At 38.4% G+C, this 18,684-nt stretch overlaps 1 protein-coding gene across 4 annotated transcripts in view; it reads left to right on the plus strand.

The window, feature by feature from the left end:
- Positions 1 to 18,684, plus strand: part of RNF115 (ring finger protein 115) — an 82,982-nt gene that overhangs the window by 30,020 nt on the left and 34,278 nt on the right. For all 4 annotated transcript variants that reach the window (XM_085023128.1, XM_085023129.1, XM_003481472.5 and 1 more), the window contains one exon: positions 14,244 to 14,455. In XM_085023128.1, the coding sequence (XP_084879254.1) occupies positions 14,268 to 14,455 (188 nt within the window). In that variant the 5' untranslated portion in view covers positions 14,244 to 14,267. The remainder of the gene's footprint in view (positions 1 to 14,243; positions 14,456 to 18,684) is intronic.

Genomic DNA, 18,684 nt, shown 5'->3' on the forward strand with positions numbered 1-18,684 from the left:
TGATCCCTGGCTTCGATCAGTGGGGTAAGGATTGGTGTTGCTGTGAGCTATGGTATAGGCGGCAGACTTGGCTCGGATCCTGTGTTGCTGTGGCTGTGGTGTAGGCCAGCTGCTATAGCTCTGATTCGACCCCTAGCCTGGGAACCTCCAGTCTAACCTGGGAGCCTCCACATGCTGTGGTGCAGCCCTAAAAAGAAGCAAAAACGGGGGTATTAAAAATTATATGGAGTCCCACTATTCTTTTTTTTTTTTTTTTTTGGTCTTTTTAGGGCCGCACCCGAGGCATGTGGAGGTTCCCAGGCTAGGGGTCTAATTGGAGCTGTAGCCGTCGACCTACACCACAGCCACAGCAACACAGGATCCAAGCCGAATCTGTGACCTACACCACAGCTCACGGCAACGCCAGATCCTCAACCCACTGCGTGAGGCCAGGGATCAAACATGCAACCTTATAGCTCCTAGTTGGATTTGTTAACCACTGAGCCATGACGGGAACTCCTCCATGTACTTTTGAGCCTTATTGAGGCATCCCTGAGCTGATGGAAGGATGAACATTGTTTTTATTTTTCTTCCAAAATCCACTGTTTCTGATAGACATTCTAATGCTTATTATTCTTTAAAAAAAAAAAAAAACTATTCTAGTTTTCCTTAATTTATTGAACAAATAAATTTATTTCCTTAGACGCCTTTTAAAGTATAGGTCTTTTAAATTGCCCTCTTAGCCTTTAAGTTTACAGTAATTTTATTCAGCCTTCCATTTACCTCTAAGTAGAAGCTTTATTTCTATGATAAATGGAAGCCCTGTGCTCCTTTGCCTGTTTGCTAATAAAAACTACAACCTTTTTATAGATGAAGATAGACACTAGGTTTCTAGTATCTAAAACCATGGATGAAGAGTTAGCTTCTCCAAAAACTTCTCTTGGGTCCATGTGCAGTTCAGAATAAGGTAAAGAGATGTTTGGAACAGCCAATCTTGTATCATTTAACTGTGCTGCCAATGGCAATTTAAAGGTATAATGCTTCTGTAGCCATAATAATGATATAATAAATCATGTGATTTATCTTTCACATGGAATACTTTGTGAAAAGATACACTAAAAATAATAAAAATTATATAATTTTTTGGAAATTTATTTATTGACCAAAAAATTGGTTTTACTGTGTTGGTGGACTTGTTAAATAATTGTTTAAACATTGTTCAAAAATAAAATTCTAAAATATAAAAGAAACTTAGATTCCGAAAACCTCACAGAGACGTTACAAGAAAACTTTGGGGGTTAATGTGGACCATTATCCCCTCATGAACATAGATGCAAAAATTCTAAACAACATTTTGGCAAATAGAACCCAACAATATATAATGTTGGGTTTATGATGAAGTGGGATTTATCCCAGGAATGCAAGTTCAGCCCAGCACTTGAATGTTAGTTCAACATTTGGAAATCAACCTGTGTAATTCACCATGTGAAGTAACAATAAAAAATAAAAAACAGAGTTCCCGTTGTGGCCAGTGGGTTATGAGCCCAACTAGCATCCATGAGGATTCAGCTTCCATCCTTGGCCCTGCTCAGTGGCTTAAGGCTCCAGCATTGCTGTGAGCTGTGGTGTAGGTTGCAGATGTTGCTTGGATCTGGTGGTGTTGTGGCTGTGGCATAGGTTGGCAGCTGCAGCTTCAATTCAGCCCCTAGCCTGGGAACTTCCATATGCCACAGGTATGGCACTAAAAAGCAAAAGAAGCAAAAAAAAAAATTATATTAAAAAAATGAAAACCATATGATCATCTCAATAGATGCAGATAAGATATTTTACAAAACATCATACCAATTTTTTATTAAAAACTTTCCTCAAACTAGAAATAGGTGGGAACTTCCTTAATCCGACAGAGAGGATCTATTTAAACCTCCAGCTAACATAATTCATGGTGAAAACGGAGTGTTTTCCTGCTAGATCAGGAACAAGGTCAGGATGTCCACCCTTACCACTTGTGTTCAGCATTGCAATGGAGTGAAATTGTAGCCAGTGTAATAAGGTAAGATAGATAGATGTAAGTGGCATTCAGATTGGAATGGAAGAAGTAAAATTGTCTATTGACAGTTGACATGATCTTTTGTGTAGAAAAGTCTGATGGAATCTATATTAGAAGCTATTAGAATTGGTTAATGTAGCACAATTGTTCATAGCAGCTATTTGTAATAGTCAAATTACAAATAGTTTCAACTCAAGTGTCCATCAATGTTTGGATCAACAAATTGTGGTATATCCATAATATGGAATACTACTTAGCAATATAAAGTATCTAGAATATGGCTCAGCCTAAACTCATACATGTGAAAATGTGGATGAATTTCAGAATAAGTTGTGTAAAAGAGGTACATACAATATGATTAAGTAAAGTGTGTGTACAATATGATTATCTTTACATGAAATCCTAGAAAATATAAAATTCTAGAAAATGCAAACCATAGAATGATCAGTGGTTGCTTGAAGGCAGAGAGGGGCAGGAGGGAGGATGTTACTAAAGAACACTAGGAAACTTTTGGAGGTGATGGATATGTTCCTTATGTTGATATAATGCTTTCATGACATTGGCTGTGAGCATTTTTCAAAATTGCATTTCTAGGGTTAATAATTTGAAATTGTTCACCCTCAGTTGACTCATCTCTGTAGACTATAATATTTTTTGAGATAGAACTCACATACCATGTAATTTGTCCTTTTAAAGTGTACTTTTCAGAAGTTCCTGTCATGGCTCAGTGGTAATGAACCTGACTAGGAACCATGAGGATGTAGGTTCAATCCCTGGCCTCACTCAGTGCATTAAGAATCTGGTGTTGCTGTGGGATATGGTGTAGGTTGTAGACTCAGCTCGAATCTGGCATTGCTGTGGCTGTGGCTGTGGCTGGCAGCTGTAGCTCCGATTCAACCACTAGCCTGGGAACGTCCATGAGCTGCAAGTGCAGCCCTAAAAAAGAAGAAAAAAAAAAAGAAAAAAGTGTACTTTTCATTGGTTTTGGTATAGTCATAGTGTTGTACAGCCATCACCATTATCTAATTCTAGAACATTTTCATCACCCCTGAAAGAAATTCTGTACCCTTAAGTAGTCACTCTTTTATTCTCCTTGATTACCCGAGCCCTAGGAAATCACCAATCTTATTTTCTGTTACTATTGCCTATTTAAGGCATTTGATCTACATGGGATCATATGTGACTTTTGTGACTGACTTTCACTTACCATGTTTTCAAGATCATCCACATTGTAGCATGTATCAGTAGTTTTTTTTTTTTATGACTATGTAATATTCTGTAGTATGGCTGCATTTTGCCTATCTGTTGATCGGTCGATGGACACTTGCATTGTTTACACTTTTTTTTCTTTCTTTTTTTTTATTACTCAAATGAATTTATCACATCTGTAGTTGTATAATGATCATAACAATCTGATTTCACAGGATTTCCATCCCACAGCCAAACACATCGCCTCTCCCCCCAAACTGTCTCCTCCGGAGACCGTAAGTTTTTCAACGTCTGTGGGTCAGCATCTGTTCTTCAAAGTTCAGTCTGTCCTTTTTTCAGATTCCACATGTCAGTGAAAGCATTTGATGTTGGTGTCTCATTGTACAGCTGACTTCACTTAGCATGATAGTTTCTAGGTCCTTCCATGTTGCTAAGAATGCTGGTATTTCGTTCTTTTTAATGGCTGAGTAATACTCCATTGTGTATATGTACCACATCTTTTGGATCCACTCCTCTGTCGATGGACATTTAGGTTGTTTCCACGTCTTGGCTATTGAAAATAGTGCTGCAGTGAACATTGGAGTACATGTGTCTTTGTGAGTCGTGGTTTTCTCTGGATAGATGCCCAGGAGTGGGATTGCTGGATCAAATGGTAGTTCTATGTTTAGTTTTCTGAGGAATCTCCATAGTGCTTTCCACAGTGGTTGCACCAATTTACAATCCCACCAACAGTGTACTAGTGTTCCTTTTTCTCCACACCCTCTCCAGCACTTATTGTTTGTAGACTTTTGGATGATGGCCCTTCTGGCTGGTGTAAGGTGGTGCCTCAGAGTGGTTTTGATTTGCATCTCTCTAATAATGAGTGATGTTGAACATCTTTTCATGTGTTTCTCGGCCATCTGTATGTCTTCTTTGGAGAACTGTCTGTTTAGATCTTCTGCCCATTTTTGGATGGGGTTGTTTGTTTTTTTGGTATGGAGCTGCAGAAGGTGTTGATAAATTTTGGAGATCAATCCCTTCTCAGTTGATTCACTTGCAGAGATTTTCTCCCATTCTGTGGGTTGTCTTTTTGTGTTGTTTAGGGTTTCCTTTGCTGTGCAGAAACTTTGAAATTTGGTTAGGTCCCATTTGTTTGTTTTTGTTATGGTTGTCAATATTCTAAGAGGTGGATCTGAGAAGATGTTGCTGTCGTTTATGTCAGAGAGGGTTTGGCCTATGTTTTCCTCTAAGAGTTTGATAGTGTCTGGTCTTATATCTAGGTCTTTCGTCCATTTGGAGTTGATTTTTGTGTATGGTGTTAGGGAGTGTCCTAATTTCATTCTTTTCCATGTGGCTGTCCAGTTTTCCCAGCACCACTTATTGAACAAGCTGTCCTTTCTCCATCGTATATCCTTGCCTCCTTTGTCATAGATGAGGTGGCTGCAGGTGGGTGGGTTTAATTCTGGGCTTTCTATCCTGTTCCACTGATCTATATGTCTGTCTTTGTGCCAGTACCATGCAGTTTTGATGAGTGTTGCTTTGTAGTATAGTCTGAAGTCCGGGAGCCTGATTCCTCCAGTTCCATTTTTCTTTTTCAGGATGTCTTTGGCTATTCTGGGTCTGTTGTGCTTCCAAACAAACTTGAAAATATTTTGTTCGAGTTCTGTGAAAAATGTCCTTGGTAATTTGGTAGGGATTGCACTGAATCTGTAGATTGCCTTGCATAGTATAGTCATTTTGATAATATTAACTCTTCCAATCCGTGAGCATGGTATATCTTTCCATCTATTTGTGTCATCTTTGATTTCTTTCCTCGGGGTCTTAGAGTTTTCAGAGTACAAGTCTTTTGTCTCTTTAGGTAGGTTTACTCCTAGGTATTTTATTCTTTTGGACGCAATGGTAAACGAGATTGCTTCCCTAATTTCCTTTTCTGCTTTTTCATTGTTAGTGTATAGAAATGCCATTGATTTCTGTGTATTGATTTTGTATCCTGCGACTTTGCCACATTCGTGGATGAGCTCTAGCAGTTTTCTGGTAGTGTCTTCAGGATTCTCTAGGTATAGTATCATGTCATCTGCAAATAGTGATAGTTTTACTTCTTCCTTTCCAACCTGGATTCCTTTTATGTCTTTTACTTCTCTGATTGCTGTGGCTAGGACTTCCAGAACTATGTTGAAGAGTAGTGGCGAGAGCAGACATCCTTGTCTTGTTCCTGATCTCAGCGGGAATTCTTTCAGCTTTTCACCATTGAGAATGATGTTCGCTGTGGGTTTGTCATATATGGCCTTTATCATGTTGAGGTAGGTTCCCTCTATGCCCACTTTCTGAAGGGTTTTTATCAGAAATGGGTGTTGGATTTTGTCCAAGGCTTTTTCTGCATCTATTGAGAGGATCATGTGGTTTTTATTCTTCAGTTTGTTAATGCGGTGTATCATACTGATGGAGTTGCAGATATTGAAGAACCCTTGCATCCCTGGGATAAATCCCACTTGATCATGATGTACAATCCTTTTAATGTATTGTTGGATGCGGTTTGCTAGTATTTTGTTGAGGATTTTTGCATCGATGTTCATCAGTGAAATTGGCCTGTAGTTTTCTTTTTTTGTGGTATCTTTCTCTGGTTTTGGTACCAGGGTGATGGTGGCCTCATAGAATGAATTTGGGAGTATCCCTTCCTCTGCAATTTTTTGAAATAGTTTCAGAAGGAGAGGTGTTAGCTCTTCTCTAAATGTTTGATAGAATTCGCGTGTGAAGCCATCTGGTTCTGGACCTTTGTTTGTTGGAAGTTTTTTAATCACAGTTTCAGTTTCAGTTCTTGTGATGGGTCCATTCATCTTTTCTAATTCATCTTGGAAGATTGTACTTTTCTAAGAATTTGTCCATTTCTTCTAGGTTTTCCATTTTATTGGCGTATAGTTGCATATCGTAGTCTCTTATGATCCTTTGTATTTCTGTGATGTCCGTTGTTATTTCTCCTTCTTCATTTCTAATTTTATTGATTTGAGTCCTCTCTTTTTTTTGCTTGCTAAGTCTGGCTAGGGGTTTATCAATTTTGTTGATCTTTTCAAAGCACCAGCTTTTCGTTTCATTGATCTTTTCTGTGGTTTTCTTTGTTTCTATTTCATTGATTTCTGCTCTGATCTTTATGATTTCTTTCCTTCTACTACCTTTAGGTCCTGTCTGTTCTTCTCTCTCGAGCTGCTTTAGATGTAAAGTTAGCTTGTTGATTTGAGCTTGTTCTTGTTTCCTGAGGTGGGCTTGTATTGCTATAAACTTTCCTCTTAGAATGGCCTTTGCTGCATCCCATAGGTTTTGGCGTGTCGTGTCTTTGTTGTCATTTGCTGCCAGGTATTTTTTAATTTGCTCTTTGATTTCTTCAGTGATCCATTGTTGTTTAGTAGCATGTTGTTTAATCTCCACGTGTTTGTGTTTTTTGCAGTTTTTTTCTTGTTGTTGATTTCCAGTCGTATGGCGTTGTGGTTGGAAAAGATGCTTGATACGATTTCAATTTTCTTAAACTTACCGAGGTTGGATTTGTAGCCCAGGATGTGATCACTCTTAGAGAATGTTCCATGTGCACTTGAGAAGAATGTGTATTCTGTTGCTTTTGGATGGAATGTGCTATAAATATCTATTAAGTCCATCTGGTTTAGTGCGTCATTCAGGGCCTGTGTTTCCTTATTGATTTTCTGTCTGGTTGATCTGTCCATTGCTGTAAGTGGGGTGTTAAAGTCCCCCACTATTATTGTGTTATTGTCAAATTGTCCTTTAAGGTCGTTAGCAGTTGCCTTATATATTGTGGTGAACCTGTGTTGGGTGTGTAGATATTTAAAATTGTTATATCATCTTCTTGGATTGATCCTTTGATCATTATGTAATGTCCTTCTTTGTCCCTTAAAATATTCTTCATTTTAAAGTCTATTTTGTCTGATAATGAGTATTGCCACTCCAGCTTTCTTTTCATCCCCGTTTGCGTGAAATATTTTTTCCATCCTCTCCCTTTCAATTTGTATGTGTCCCTTGAAGTGAAGTGGGTCTCTTGGAGACAGCATATATATGGGTCTTGTTTTCGTATCCATTCAGCCAGTCTGTGTCTTTTGATTGGGGCATTTAGTCCATTAACATTTAAGGTAATTATTGATATGTATGTTCTTATTGCCATTTTATTCATTGCTTTGAATTTGCTTTTGCTGCTCTGTTTTCTTTCCTTCTCTTGTTCTTTTCTGCCTAGAGAAGTTCCTTTCGTATTTGTTGTAAGGCTGGTTTAGTGTTGCTGAATTCTCTCAGCTTTTGCTTATCTGTGAAGGTTTTGATTTCTCCTTCACATCTGAATGAGAGCCTTGGTGGGTAGAGTAATCTTGTTTGGAGGTTCTTTCCTATCAACACGTTAAGTATATCATGCCACTCCCTTCTGGCCTTCAGAGTTTCTGTTGAAAATGCGCCAGTAGCCTTATCGGGGTTCCCTTGTATGTGATTTGTTTCTTTTCCCTAGCTGCTTTCAAGATTTTCTCTTTGTTGTTAAAGTTGGTCAGTTTGATTAATATGTGTCTCGGGGTGTTCCTCCTTGGGTTTATTTTATGTGGTACTCGTTGTGCTTCCTGGATTTGAGTGAGTGATTCCTTCCCCATGATAGGGAAATTTTCGGCTAGTATCTCTTGGAATATTTTTTTTGTCTCCTTCTCTCTGTCTCTTCTCCTTCTGGCACCCCTTAGTACGGATGTTGGTGTGTTTAACGTTGTCCCAGAGTTCTCTGAGACTCTCTTCATTTCTTTTCAGTCTTTTTTCTCTTTTCTGTTCCATTTCCGCAATTTCCACTACTCTGTCTTCCACCTCACTTACTTGTTCTTCTGCCTCCTGTATTCTGCTGTTAGCTGCTTCTAGTGAAGTTTTTATTTCAGGTATTGTATTTTGCATCTCTTCTTGTTTAGGTTTTATATCTCGTATCTCTTTGCTCAGTGTTCCCTGTAAGTTATCCATCATTGCCTCCAGACATTTATTTCCAATGTCTTGCATCATCTTCAGCACCAATAGTCTAAAGTCTTTTTCCTGGAGGCTGAGAATCTCCTCATGGCTTAGCTGATTTTCTGGGGTTTTTCCTTTCTCCCTCATCTGAGTTATAGTCCTCTGTCTTCATTTTTATAGGTTTTTGGTGTGGTGACCTTCTTACAGATAATAGAGTTGTAGCCTCTCGTACTTCTGATGTCTGCCCCCCCTGTGGCTGAAGTCGGTATGGGAGGCTTGCTGTAGGCTTCCTCATGGGAGGGGCTAATGCCTGCGCACTGGTAGGTGGAGCCAATTCTAATCCCTCTGGTGGATGGGGCTTAGTCTCTGGATGGGATTAGAGGCAGCTGTGTGCCTGAGGGGTCTTTAGGTAGCCTGTTTACTGAGGGGCAGGGCTGTGATCCAACCTGGGTTGTTGTTTGCCCTGGGGCTTCTCAGCAGCTGGCTGACGGGTGGGGCCAGGTTTTCCCAAAATGGCCACCTCCAGAGAAAGGCAGGCTGCTGAATATTCCCGAGAGCTTTGCTTTCAGTGTCCTTCCCTCACAAGACACATTCTCCCCTGTTTTCCCAGGATGTCCTCCAAGAACTGCGGTCAGGTTTGACTCAGATTCCCATGGAGACTTTGCTTTGCCCTGGGACCCAGTACCCGTGAACGTCTGTGTGCGCCTTTTAAGAATGGGGTCTCTATTTTCCCTAGTCTGGTGAGCTCCTGTGCACAGGCTCCACTGGCCTTTAATGCCAGGTGCTCCAGGGGCTCTTTCTCCCTGTGCCAGATCCCCACACGTGAGAGTTTGATGTGGGGCTCAGAATGCTCACTCCTGTAAGTGAGTCTCTGTGAACCAGTTAGTTTCCAGTCTGTGGGGCTTCCCATCCAGGAGGTATGGGGTTGTTTATATCATGAAATTGCCCCTCCTACCTCTTGATGTGGCCTCCTCTTTGTCTTCTGGAGTAGGATATCTCTTTTAAGGTTTCTGGTCCGTTTTGGTGAAGAGTGCTTAGTCTTTATGTGTGAATTTTGTTGTTTTTAGGAGAGAAGTTGAGCTCCAGTCCTTCTATTCCGCCATCTTAATCCTGTCTCTATGTTTATACTTTTTAACTGTTTTTGATAATGTTGCTATGAATGTTTGTGTATAGTTTTTTTCTGTGAACATATGTTTTCACTTCTCTTCAGTATATAATTAGGAGTGAAATTGCTGGGCCATATGGTGACTTTTTAAACTTTCTGAGAAACTGACCATAATATTTTAAAGGGTGTTGATATGATTGTGGTTAGCTTATAGCAAATTTTGCTAAATGAAAGATATTGTCCATTTTTTATATTGAAATATGTGAATATTTTAGCCCACATCGTTTTTTAAGCATCATCTTTTTGTCTTTTTATGGGTGTACCCTAGGCATATAGAAGTTCCTAGGCTAGGGGGTCAAATTAGACCCGGCCACAGCCATAGCCATAGCCATAGCCACAGCCACAGCCACACCACAGATCATGGCAATGCCAGATACTTTAACCCACTGAATGAGGCCAGGGATCAAACCTGTGTCCTCATGGATGCTAGTTGGGTTCATTACCACTGAGTCACAATGGGAACTCCAGGCATCATCTTTTTACTTTCAATGTTGAGTAACATTTTCAGTTTTTCAAGACAAAACTTGTCGAACTGTTTCTGTGATTTCTTTTAATTGCTACCCCAGAACTTTATAATAGAGTTATTATTAAACTTTTAATGTATTTTAAATTTCTGTAAGCCATGTCTTGAATACCTATTTTTGTTGTATGAGCTTTTTTTCTCTTATGCTTGTCTGAGTCTACTCAGACGCAGACTGACCGTGTTCTTATCCTTAGTATTGATTTTGGTATAAATTTGCGTGCTCTTTGGTCAATGTGCATTATTATTTTGGGACAAATACATTGACTTACTACTTGTTTACACTAATTAAGGAGCAAAGTGTCTCATGCTGATGTTGAAACTGCTTTTAAGCTTGAGTTCCTTCAGAATTGTTACATATGTTAGATATAATAATTCATGTAATTATCAATGCAGATTATTGATATTTTGAGTTTGATTTTTCTTCCAGTAAGATATTTATCCAACGAAGACGTACAGATGGCCAGCAGGTACATGAAAAGATGCTCAACATTGCCAATTATTAGAGAAATGCAAATCAAAACTACAGTGAGATATCATCTCACACTGATCAGAATGGCTGTCATCAAAAGCTCTACGAATAATTAATGCTGGAAAGGGAGTGGAGAAAGGGAACCCTCCTACATGGTTGGTGGGAATGTAAATTGGTGCAGTCACTATGGAGAACAGTATGCAGTTCCTTAAAAAACTAAAAATGGAGTTACCATGTGATTCAGCAATCCCACTGGTGGGTATATATTTGGAAAATATGAAAACTCTAATTGGAAAAGATATATGCGCCACAGTGTTTATTGCTGTGTGATTTAAAATAACGAAGGCATGGAAGCAACCTAAATGTCCATCAACAAATGAGTGGATAATGAGGTCACCCGTATATTTGTGTGTGTGTATATATACACATATATATACATATACACATATATATACATATACACCCCTCCACACACACACCCAAATGCACAACAGTGTATTACTCAGCCATAAAAAAGAATGAAATAATACCATTTACAGCAACATTGATGAACCTAGAGATTATCATACTGAGTGAAGTAAGTCAAAGACAAATATATGAGAGTATTTACATGTGGAATCTAAAAAAATAATACAAATGAACTTATTTTCAAAACAAATAGACTCATAGAAATAGAAAACAAATATAGTTACCAAAGGGGAAAGGTTGGGGGGGACAAATTAGGATTATGAGATTAACGGGTAAACACTACTATATATAAAATAGATAAATAGCGGGGTCATACTGTATAGCACAGGGAACTGTAATTTATTTAACTATCTTATAATCTATAATGGAAAAGAATTTGAAAAAGTATATATATATATATATATATATATATATGTAAAACTGAATCATCTTGCTGTATACTAGAAACTTAACACAATTGTAATTCAGCTATACTTCAAAAATGTTTTTTATATTTAGTCTTTACATTAATTATAATCAAGATAATGATTGCTTTCAGAGTTTCTTTCTGTGAGCAAATGCTGTAGAACTGTGTTCATATAGCGAGAGAATCATAGATTTCTTCCTATAGGTCACCTAAGTGAGATAGATGGTAGAGCACATGGAGGGGGCTGCAAACACTTATTCACTTATTAAAGGCAAGTATATTTTGGAGGCTTTTTTTTTTTTTTTTTTTTTTTTTTTGCTGTGCCCATGGCTTGTGGAAGTTCCTGAGCCAGGGATCAAACCTGCACCACAGCAGTGACCTGAATCGCTGCAGTAACAACACTGGATCCTTAATCCACTGAGCCACAGGGTAACGCCTTAGTTTTGAATCTTTAAATGTTGCATTTACTTTGGAGTCAAGAAAAACTTTGTGTTGTAGAACACTTTTCAGGGAAATAAGTCTACAAATGGCAGTTGAAAAGGTGCTATTTCACTAATATTTAAGGAAATATTATTGATATTTTTAATGTGCACATTATATTTTGCTCTTCAGATTGGATATTAGGATGAAAAAAAATTTAAACAGTGTTGGCAAGAGTATGAGGCCGCAGGTTTTGGGTTTTTTTCTTTTTTTAAACATTTTGTCCATTGTTGTATTCTTTTTTTTTTTTTTTTCCTGTCTTTTCTAGGGCCGCTCCCGCGGCATATGGCGGTTCCCAGGCTAGGGGTTGAATTGGAGCTGTGGCCGCCAGTCTACACCAGAGCCACAGCAACGTGGGATCCGAGCCGCGTCTGCGACCTTCACCACAGCTCACGGCAAGGCTGGGTCCTTAACCCACTGAGCAAGGCCAGGGATCAAACCTGCAATCTCGTGGTTCCTAGTCGGATTCATTAACCACTGCACCACCACAGGAACTCCTATTGTATTCTCACAGTTCCTAGAAAGTGATTGGCACATAGTACACGCTCAACAAGTATTTGCTGAGTGAATGAACGAGGGTGTGTGTGTATACACAAAACCTGGTTGTATATACACACAGATATTAAAAGATCTAGAATTCTAAAACTCCACCAGTGATGAATAGGAGAGGGTGGAGTGTCACCATTGCAGCCCTGGCCACTGTGAAAACACAGCTACCATCAGATGTCACAAACGGTGTGTTCTGACCCTCCTGTTACTTTGTGCATGGCCCTTAGGGCAAAACTTAAAAAGAGGGCCTTGAATCCAAACAAGGATACAATCACAGCTTTTTATTATTGACTGAGAGACTGGAAAGTGATTTAAATTTCTCACATCATTTTATACACCGTGTTTTAAGGTTTGGAGTTTTTTATTTGCTTTCGTTTGATTTGGGTTTATTTGTTTAGTTTTTGCACTTGTTAATACAGAATTTGTTTGGGGGGATAATTTCTCAGAGGTAAATTAAGTCTTTTCACTGTTTCTTTCTCTGTGTATTTCTAGTCATTATAGTTTGTTCACTACTGTCTCTGTCCAGTCAGTTTCTATTAGTGGAATAACAGCTGTGACCTCACGGTATAGCAAAACAACAACAAAGTAGTAAAAAATAAAAAGACACAAGAGTAAATAACAAAATTAAAAAGTTCCCTCTCCAAAAAAAAAAAAAAAAAAAAAAAAGATCTGGAATTCTACATACCAAATTTAACTTCTAGGTGGAGCATTAGAATTAGGGGTTGGGATTGATCACAGCTGAGTGAATGGAGGCTGTATTGCACTTTATATTTTATGTTCTCTGCTTACATTTGATAATAACATTTATTGTGTCCTTTATAATTAAAAAAGAAGGAAACATCTTTGAAAATCAAGCAAATTAAAAACTGGAAAAAATTAGCAAACGGTAACATTATTGACAAACCTAAACAAGTCCCTTAATTTAGAGAATTGATTTGACAAGTTATTGGAAAGTAGATTGAGACTAGAGATGGTCTGGAATCAGCTCAGCTTAATATGCAACTGGGCTGCTAACCCTTCCTCTGAGTGTTTCTAGAGGAAGCTATTGTTAGTAGGGTCTCTGAAAGAAAGGATCTGTCTGGAGTGGAGGAGCTATGAGCATTTTAAGATGTAAGGTCATGTGCTGACTATGTTATGTCCCTATTATTAAGTTATATTAAATAATAAGTTTTTCTGTTTGATTTACACTTTGAAACAAAATGGAAATACTAGGATGTGATCAGGATTGTGTATTTGATTGGATGGAGTGGAATAAGAGTTTATGAAACTCTTGAAACACCTGATGTACAGATCAAATTTCAGTGATTTCAGAGGTGATTTTTTTTTTTTTCCATTTACTCTGTGTTTAGTGATTCCTTGGCCAAGCCTAACACCCCCACCGTCACTCTATTAGAAAAAGTGTGTACAACAGAGTGGTCTTATCAGACATTTTTGCACTGCTTTGGCATAGCTTTGACAGTGCCCCTTTTCGGTGTACCTTCTATAAGTCAAGAGAAGTACTTTATAGATCTCTGTCTTTGTTCTATGGTGATGCTTTTTTTTTTTTTTTTTTTTTCCTATGAGTGTGTAATAAATACCTCCATTTTATTTAAATTTTACATTATTCTATAGTGGAAATGTAGATGTCATTGTGACAAAAACGCAAGGTTGGAATGTTGATCTAAGTGATTGATTTTGCTTAGGACGGAAGTCCATGATCACCTTTGGCTTATGTTTTTAATTTGAGTATGGAAAACTGGTCAGAGGCATGTGAGTATGAACTCACTGTCAAGGGTCCAGCCACTGGCTTGTTTCTGTTTGAAGGAAATTAAGTTTCTTGGTATATAAATTTTCCTCCATATGCATGCACTTGAAAGACTTTTCTTTTCTCCTCTATGAAATTGGAGAAGCATATGCTTCTTTAATTTGGATCTACTGAAAGTTATTCCTCTCTATTTTCAATATTTCTTCTTCCTTTTTCATCTTTTCTTGAAACTAGTAATGTGGTTTATTTCTGTTTTTTCCTAGTTCTGGGACCATTTGGACCCCACGATGTTTTTCCAAGATTTTAGACCCTTTCTAAGTAGCAGTCTACTGGACCAAGATAATAGAGCCAGTGAGAGGGGTCACCAAACTCACACTGACTTCTGGGGACCAAGTCGGCCTCCGCGGCTGTCAATGACTCAGAGATACAGATCTCGAGGAAGTACTCGTCCTGATAGATCCCCAGCTTTTGAAAGGTAAGTACAAAGTTGTTATTTAAGTTCTTTTTAAGGGTAATTTCAATGAAGGACATATTGACATAATCTAATCTTTATAAAGTATTCATACTTGCTGCCTTTGTGGACAAGATGGGTTTATATAGAATGAAAATGAAGCCAAATTGAATGTCTCTATTCAACTAGTACCAGTTTATGAATGATGATAAACTGAAGGATGATAAAACTAATGATATAGGTCTCTGGTTAACATTTTTATTATTATTTCAGATTAATATATAGGTGTTAGGTTTATCAAAAGATACTGAAAAGGATATCAAATACACTGGATGATATTAGGATTCAAAAAGACCTCAATAGATTGGGACAATGGACTTAATATGAAATTTAGTAGTAATATAGAGTCTTGTGACTGCAAGAACATTCATGCAACAAATATTTATTGAGTGTCTTTTATGCTGGGACACTTGTACTAGATACTAGGGATGCACTGGTGAGTAAAACAGATCTTATGGATCCCATTTAGTAGGACTAATAAACATTAATTTTTTAAGTGTTTGTCATATTGTGCTTCATGTTTTATCTGCTTATCTCATTTAATCTGTATAAAACAGTAGCTGCTGTTGCTATTCTCATTTTATATAAGCATAAACTGAGACTCAGAGAAGTAAGGTAACTTGGATCAGTGCGGATCTAGGACTCGAACCCAGGCATATATGAGTCTAGTGCTGCACTATCTGATAGAGCAGCCACTAGTCACCTGTGGTCATATCAATTTAAGTTATTAAAAGTTAATAAGACTCAAAATGCATCAGTCACACTTGCACTTTTCAAGGGCTCAGTAGCCAAAGATAGTGGATAGACACCGTATTTCATAGCACTGGTAATAAGCATTTCCATCATGAAAGTCCTATCAGACTCTGCTGTTCTAGAGCGTACCCCACCTTTTACTGTTAATATTTAACTGTAGTATACTTACTTCATCATATCTATCCATTGATTCGTCCATTTGTTCATCTTACGTTTGATAAATTTCAGCGTTAGTTGCAGATAGTCTTTCTTAGGGCAGTTGTGGGATATGGGAAATCAGATTTAATGGGATTGTCTAGGACAAAAGCCAATGAAATCTTAGACTTTTAATAACTTACTGTGCTTAGAGGTAAATCCACTATGTGCTGTGCCAGTTCAACAGCATGTAGATTACTTTCTCTTTACTACCTGATTTGGACTCCGTTGTTGAACTCCTTAATTATAGTTCATCTAAACTTTTACCTCCTGTGCTCTTTTTTTTTTCTCCTACTATCCACTAACCTGCCAGTTTTGGATCAGTGCTATGGTCCACTTTTCCACGCTCCTTCTCTCAGGGATGGCTAAATACTGCTGGAGGAAAATCATATAAATGAGCCCATTGGTGTCCCAGCAACTGGTAAAGGGCATTTAATCTCTGCCAAACTATCAGTACTTTTTATTAGTTTTTTAATTGCATTTCCCTCTGCAAATATTTTAAACTGTTACCACCAGATTTCACTCTCCAGATTTCCTATCTAGTAGCTGGTTCTCAGCAGGTTATTGTTTTCTTCATTATAAAAATTGGGACCTTGGGCATGAACTCTCCAAACCCTGTGCCCAACTTCTTCTACATCAATGTTTATTTTTCCTTCCAGTCTCCTGAGATGGGGTATCCTTTTGTTTTTTCCAAAGCAGCTCCATCAGCCCATATACCTATTCCTTACTGATTTCTTCCGGGATTTTTTTCATTCATTTTCTTCTTCTTGCTCCTTTTATGCCTTTACTTCTCCCTGCCCCATTGTCTCCCTATACCCCCAACCCCTTTGCTCTGTAGTTTTTAATATTGGCTGAACATTAATGTTGCTGAGGATATTTTTAAAAGTACGGATACTTGGGCCCCTGCCCCCAGGGATTCTGATTTAATTATTCTGAGTGAGGTCCATGCATGGGTAGTTTTTTTTTTCTGCCACAGGTACACTTAAAATTTTTTTTTTTTTTTTGTCTTTTTGCCTTTTCTAGGGCTGCTCCCACGGCATATGGAGGTTCCCAGGCTAGGTAGGGGTCTAATTGGAGCTGTAGCCGCCGGCCTACACCACAGCTCACGGCAACGCTGGATCCCACTGAGCAAGGCCAGGGATTGAACCTGCAGCCTTATGGCTCCTAGTCAGATTCGTTAACCACTGCGCCACTACTGGAACTCCAAAAATTTTTTTTTTAAATTGGGGTATAGTAGATTTATAGGTTCCTTAAACAGCTAAATGTAGAACTACCATATGACCCAGCAGTCCCACATCTGGGCATATGTAAGGAGAAAACTAATTCGAAAAGATACACACACCCCAGTGTTCACTGCAGCACTCTTTACAATAACCAAGATAAGGTGGTACCTTACATAGCTCTTGACAGAGGAACACTGAAGATGTGGTTGGTATATGTATACAATTACTCAGCCACAAAAAAGAATGAAATAATGCCATTTGCAGCAACATGGATGGACCTAGAAATTATCATATTAAGCATTGGTAATTTTTAAAAGTTCTCCAGGTTATTCTGATTGTAGCCAGAGTGGAGAACCACTGTTTAAATTACTGCCTAATGGTATTTCCTTCCCCCTTTCTATAAGGTTTCACAAGAGGAGTCAACATTTACTTTGTGTACTTTCTCATCTCGTTATTCCTGTGCTATTATAGTCTGGCCCTCTTCTCACTAAAATCCCTGGTGACCTTCTATTCTAGTTGCATAATAAGTGGGTACTTTAAAATCTTTGTTGTATGGGTCCACTTCACTGAATTCAACACTTTTGGTCTTTTTCTTTTCTTTTGAAATTCTCTGTTTCTCTGACTTCTGTTATAGTATATTTTCTTGATTTACATAGTTTTTGGCTTTTCCTTTTTGTGAATACTATTTCTAAATATTTGTTCTCCTAAGGTGTTTCCTTTATTTTGCTTTTCCTCTTACCCTTCAACAAGGTTTCTTAACTTTGGGACCATTGACATTTTGGCTGGATAATTCTTTGTTATGTGTGGCTCTCCTCCAAGTTGTAGGATGTTTAGCAGCATCCCTGGCCTCTACCTACTGAATGCAGTAAACACTCCCCTTCCTCCCCAAGTTATAACAACCAAAAATGTCTCCAGATACTGCCAAATATCCCCTGGGGAAGCAAAATGGTCTCTGGTTGAGAACTACTGCACTATAAGCTCTTTCTGACCATTCTCAGGTTCTCTCACAGTTCTAATAATTACCTGTGTAATAGAGACTCCCAAATGTGTGTTTCTTTTTGACCTTTCTTCCTAAGTTTTTTGTTTTTATTTTTTCTTTTTTATCTTTTTAGGGCTGCACCCGTGGCATATGGAGGTTCCCAGACTAAGGGTCTAATCAGAGCTATTGCTGCTGGCCCATGCCAGAGCCATAGCAACACCACATCCGAGCCATGTCTGCGACCTACACCACAGGTCATGGCAACGCCGGATCCTTAACCCAGTGACTGAGGCCAGGGATCGAACCCGCAATTTTGTGGTTCCTAGTCGGATTCGTTTCTGCTGTGCCATGACGGGAACTCCTCTCCCTAATTTAAATCTTGAATATACGACTTCTTGTTAGATATTTCTATTTGGATGCTCTGTAGATACTGCAAATTCACATAAATGGAAACTCAACTCTTTTTTTCCAAACCTGATCCTTTTTCTTTATTTCTGAGTTTGACTGGGGGTACTACTCTCTGCCTAGGCATGAGGTTGTGGGTTCAATCCCTGGCCTTGCTCATTGGGTTAAGGATCCAGCGTTGCTCTGAGCCGTGGTGTAGGTCGCAGACGCAGCTCGGATCTAGCATTGCTGTGGCTCTGGCACAGGCCAATAGCAACAGCTCCGAATAGACCCCTAGCCCAGGAACCTCCATGTGCTGCGGGTGCGGCCCTAAAAGACAAAAGACAAAAGACAAAAAAAAAAAAATCTTAAACCATGTATTTTGATGATTTGTATAGGTTTTTCAACTAAAGGAATAAATGTCTATAATTTTTTAAAAAGAACATGGTAGTTACAAAGGCAGATAGTGCAAGAGTATAATATTGACCTGTTATCTACCACAAACAGCATTGCTAGGGTTAGGATTTTCCACAATAGTTCCTAGGAAAGTGCTGGGAGTGGAAGGATGAATAATTTTTCCTTGATTTTCACAATAGTTGAATTCCTAGAAAATTTAGTATATATTAAAACCAAGTTTAAAATACTTTGTGTTTATGTGT

Source organism: Sus scrofa, chromosome 4 (genome assembly GCF_054392235.1).
Source record: "Sus scrofa isolate SSC_HxYL_T2T_F1_AM1 chromosome 4, Sscrofa_HxYL_maternal_Yorkshire_Landrace_v2.0, whole genome shotgun sequence".
Lineage (NCBI taxonomy): Eukaryota > Metazoa > Chordata > Mammalia > Artiodactyla > Suidae > Sus > Sus scrofa.